The 5,120-nt window shown below is 36.2% G+C and overlaps 1 protein-coding gene across 1 annotated transcript; it reads right to left on the bottom strand.

The window, feature by feature from the left end:
* Nucleotides 1-743: 743 nt before the first annotated feature.
* Nucleotides 744-4,214, bottom strand: LOC106776440 (cyclic dof factor 1). Its single transcript, XM_014663898.2, has 2 exons — nt 3,751-4,214; nt 744-2,190 (listed from the first exon to the last, which is right to left on the bottom strand). Exons 1-2 carry the CDS (start codon nt 3,952-3,954, stop codon nt 946-948), a joined length of 1,449 nt encoding a protein of 482 aa, XP_014519384.1. The 5' UTR covers nt 3,955-4,214; the 3' UTR covers nt 744-945.
* Between the last annotated feature and the right edge of the window lie 906 nt (nt 4,215-5,120).

The following is a 5,120-nucleotide window of genomic DNA, read 5'->3' as shown; positions in this document are numbered from 1 at the left end:
GGAAATAAAGTAATTCTCTATTTTGTGAGTTGATAATTTAACAAGGATAATGTAAACAATGTAAAAGTATGAATAAATATTTTCAAGAATTTTCATAAATTTCAACAATTAATTTTTCATTGGTTTATCAACTTTACTAAGTGATGTAGTGTCTTTAGTCGTCAGCCACCACAAAGGAAAAAAAAAAGAAAAAGAAAAAGAAAAAGAAAATGCTCTTTGACTCCACGCGTGTGAAGGTCGTATCAGTGCTTTATCTCTTTGGCAAATCATAAATCTCTGCACTGTATACCCATTATCATTTCTGCAATGCTTGCTAGGTGGGTGATGCTGCGAGATATTTTATATTTGTCCCATGTGGCAAAACAAAAATATTAAATGCACACAAAATAATAAAAGTTAAAAGTCAAAAATAGGCCCAGTATTATGAAACAGCATCGTAAACATCAATAACTCACGGAAACTAACACATTAAAAAAAACACTGAATTAAATGTCGTACTAATAAGAAAATTACTATATCAATGCTCAGAATCTCAAAATAAAAACAAAAGAAGAAGCAACGGCAGGTTTGAAATGAAGACCCTCAACTAAAACACCGTTGGATTATAGTCCAAGAATCTACTTTACTTTGTCTTTTCTCCTTGTTATTTATGCTGTCTCTTATATATATATATATATGTACAGCAAAGATATTTACTACGAAGTCATCGAAATCTGAAAAAACACCTGTTCAGTCTGACAGGCTGAAGATGGAAACTAAGCTATATATAACTCTCCTGTCCTACAAATCCTGCAGAAAGGTTGGTCAATAATACAAGTTCTGACGGAGAAAAGCAAAATCATGTCATCAACACCTAAGAACAAGGTTGTTGTCATTGAACTAGCTTGGCCTACATGAGAAACATTTTTGGATGAAGCTCGCTGGGATAACGGCAGCAATTCCCGACTATGTTCTCTCATGGAATACAAGAGACCTTGACAAAGCTGCAGGGTTGGCTTGCAACACTGGCGATGCTTCAACCACCACATGGTTCTTCTTGTCATCACTGCCTCCCTTTGATGCAAATGCCTTGAAAAGGCCTCCTCCATTGAGAGAGTTTCCCTTCTCGTTCTCGATTCCTAGTGTTGACCATATAGAGCTCTTTGCAGCTTCTGTAGGGTCATCAATTCTCAGCGTCTTGGGGATCAACACAGTGTTGTTGCTATTTTCTGCCATGTTGCTGCTGCTTTCAGTGCCAGGCTTTTGGAACAAGATGTCCCCTTCTCTTGAATGTTTCCCCAAGGTTGGTGAGTTTGGACCAGAGCAAGGGGCAGATTGGTAATTTACACTCCAAGATGGTGGTGGCATGCATCTCCAGAATGCTGGTGTGGGGTAGAAGGATACAGGTTGGTAAAAAGCAGAAGGAGTCATTGCAGGGTTCCATTGATAAGGCCAAGGAGAAGAAGATGATGAAGAAGAACCTGTGAGGCACAATTGAGGACTGAAACCTTGATGATAAATCTTATCCACTGATTCTTCATGAGAACTATTAGCATTGTCTCTCTTCTCACACAAAGATGAAGCCATAACAGAAGCACCAACTGACTTAATATCATCACCAGTATTGCTATTATTAACAGTGCTAGCATTATTCTTAGGTGAATGAAAGCCGTTGAGGACACCGTTTTGTGTTTTCTCAGCAAGGCTCAACACAGAAGCCATGGAGTCACAGAGAGGGAAATCTGATCCAAAGGTCAACACAGCACTGTGCAATGATCCGTTATGAAGGGTTTCAGGAACCATTATTTGACGATAATGTGATGCAGCAGAAGAGGAGTTTTTGTTCTTGCGGCGACCTGCACCAACTGGCACATTCCTCATGGTTCCTCCTGCAGTCCAGTATCTCTGGCAGTGCTTGCAGAAGTGGCGTGGCTGATTCACGTTATAGTTGTTGTAGTAGCAGAACTTGGTGTCCATGCTGTTGCAACGAGGGCATGGAAGGATCTTGTCTGGTTTCTTTGGAGTTTTGTCCTCTGATGCGCTTGTCGTGTCGCTTTGGTCTCCCTTTTTAGGTGATTTCGTTAAGGAAGTTTCTATTTCCGTTGAGGGGGTCTTGGGGTTCTCGAGATTGCATGAGGATGTTGGAGATTTCAGTTCTTCATGTAAGATTTCGTCATCTTGTGTTGAGGTGAGTTCTTTCCTTGATGTTTCCTGAAATTAATACACAATACTTTGGTAAGACATGATGCACTTGTATTGTAAAGATTTTTGTATTATAAACTATTATGTATCATAAGATTATGATTTTTTCTATGTAAGAAACTAACTATATGGTCTAATTCACATCCTTAAGGGGCAAAGAAGATTGCTGTGTTTTGGCATATACATAAATAAGCAAGAGAAACATTAAAAGGTAATTATGCTTGACACTATACTATGTTACGTCAGTTTTTCAAGTCTCATGTTTTAGAGGCACACAACGTAATTTTGTATTTTGTAGTGATTAGGATTCACGAAGATATTGCTTTCTCCTGGTAATTTGAAGCATTGTAGATAGAACAGGGGAGAAAACAGAGTTTACGTATATGATTTATTCTTCCTTTTCATCAGGTTTTAATTCCTCATATATGACCTTTTCTTGATGCGAGTGTTGTGGGAAAGTACAGAGAAGATAATCAATTGAATATCAGAACAATATAATGGAAATTTCGTTAACTTCTGAATAAAAGAGAGAAATACAGACTGATATTTCTTCAATTATATAATTAAACAAAGTTTTCAAAGGAAACAAACTAGATTATGGTCATTGGAGGAGAATTCTAAAAGTGAGAAAGCAAATTAATCCGGAATACAACTGTTGTAAATCAACCAACATTGATGAAGGGACAAGTTGTTTTTTTCTTTAAAAAATTTGTTCAACCCCTTATGAAAAGGTCTAAGCAAGAAATTCAAAGAGTATAATATAGTTCAACAATAAAAAAAAAAAAAACCGAAATATTCTTTAAGCATTTCTATGTGACAAGTCTTAATCGGAAAAATAAGCAATTGAATGTGGACAGTGTTAAACTATAATAAAGTTAGATCCAATAGAAGTTCGACGCGTGAAAAGCAATTATAGTTTGGTAGAACAAGAAATTCAATAACAAATCTTCAAAGTTCAAACCATCCAAATGGCTACAGAACTTGCTGAAAGAGATCCAATAAGAAATGAACTCGAAGTTGCAAATTAACAACCGGTTTAGGATAAATGTTTTTCAAATATGAATAAACTGAGCTGGAAAAAAGGGTTTGGAATTTGGATTATTAGAAAAGTCTAAAGCAAAATTATTGATCCACCAATAGAATGGACAGAACCAAAACGAGTCCAACCACATAAAATTATTCGTTATTCTCAAAATTATATTCTGGGAATGAACTGGATCCAGTTTAGATGACAGTGCCCCACAATGACTTGTAGCAACCACTAAAGAAACGATTCAGCAAAATTAAAAGAAAGTAAACAATTTCATGAACCATATGTGATCATGCAAAACACTTGGTGTAGTTTTCAAACAAAAAGGTTCTCAAAACAGCCATGGAGATTGCTTGGCCCCTTAACAAGGAGCCAAAAAGATGAAAAATTGCATGAACCCATTAACAATTGTGAGCTTCTGAAAAAAGGGTCACTCTTAAATTTGCAAAATACAGTAGTACAAATTAGCTAGCGCCATGATATGTTTTTTTGTCATGTTTGAAGCTCAACCCTTATATAGACACCATCATGGCTCATACCTTGTCACTCTCAGGTTCATGGTTCGTTGTGGAGGTCACTTCACGTGGAAAAGATGAAGATGAAGGAGGACTGTGATGGTGAGAATAATCTTGAGGAGGAGCAGGTTCAGAAGAAGAACCATTAGCAGAAACCTCTTTGTGGCGTGGCAGAGAAATTGTTCTACCAAACAGCTTTATGGCTGAGTCTTTAGCAGCCTCAGACATTCCTGTGTTATATTGTAACTAAACTAACAACTCAGCTTCACCACTCTCTCTCTCTCTCTCTTTTCTACTTTTTCTCAGGCTCTTTGAAAATAAATGAGAAAAAAATAGAAACAAACGTATATAAAGAAAAGTAACAGTTGTAGCAGTAGTTGTTGTAAGTGTAGCCAGCAGTGTTGGCTTTGTTTCTTTTCTCTCTCTCTGATTACCTGATCATCGTGTGCAAGGAAAAAATGGATAGTGAATAGTTGAGAAAAGAAAGAGAGAGAGAGAAGTGTTGTGTGAACTGGTTTATTAACAAGGTTGGAATGGAATGCCACTTCAGCAAAGGGGAAATTTTGTGAGCCACAAGTTCTTGTGGCCTATGAGATCTTTGTGTGCGGTTGGATTCCCCCAAGTTACATATAAAGATAGTGCTCTGTGTGTGTCCCACCCCTTTTTCATTCCATGTCATCTGCTTTCATCTTTTGCCTTTTTGTCAATCTCTTCCTCTTTCTTCTTTTTCTGCCTTCTTTCTCAATAGTTAGTCAAATAACTTCCCAACCTTTCGTTTTTGACCATAACCTTCTTAGTTTCAATGCTGTCTGCTTCGGCTTTCGCTCTTTTCTTTCCCATTTTTAACTGTTTTCTCTTTATGGCAATTTTAACCTCCTCATTTTTATATTGCTCTTACACAACTTTCTAAATATAATGGATGGAAGAAATATACCAAATTTAATGCCTTTATTATCAACCTATGCATCAACTAGGCTAAACTAAAGGTCTATCTTTTTTTTATTAGTAGTCTATGAAACATGCTTGAGAATTAAACAACATTATTTGAGTACATGGAGAAGATGATCTCATTTCTAATATTGGAACTAAATTATGAATAAGGTTCATAATGCAAGAAGCTAGCATTTTACCTTAGTTAATTTGAGTGTTAAAGTGTTCTCATAAGTATTTAACTTATTGTGTTTATAAATATCAACAACAAAAAAGGATTCGACCATGAAAAATGAAATATAGGATTGGAAGTTTAAAGGTCTTGCATAGATTATTCCAATCTTATGCAAGAATATTTGACATTTATCATGAAGTCGAGACAATAAATCATGATACCTATCGGTAAGATGGCGAACAACTAGCAACAATAAAAAGAACTCTAGGAAAACAATACTAATGAAGTT

This window comes from Vigna radiata, chromosome 11, assembly GCF_000741045.1.
Source record: "Vigna radiata var. radiata cultivar VC1973A chromosome 11, Vradiata_ver6, whole genome shotgun sequence".
Classification (NCBI taxonomy): domain Eukaryota; kingdom Viridiplantae; phylum Streptophyta; class Magnoliopsida; order Fabales; family Fabaceae; genus Vigna; species Vigna radiata.
The sequence above is the reverse complement of the archived record's forward strand: the minus strand, read 5'-3'. Positions and strand labels throughout refer to the sequence as shown.

What these genes read in the sequence shown, in the direction of transcription:
- LOC106776440 (XM_014663898.2), bottom strand. Translation starts at nt 3,954, where the DNA reads ATGTCTGAGGCTGCTAAAGACTCAGCCATAAAGCTGTTTGGTAGAACA. An exon ending in ATGAACCTGAGAGTGACAAG is followed by an intron (nt 2,191 to 3,750) that starts GTATGAGCCATG and finishes TATTAATTTCAG; the next exon opens with GAAACATCAAGGAAAGAACT.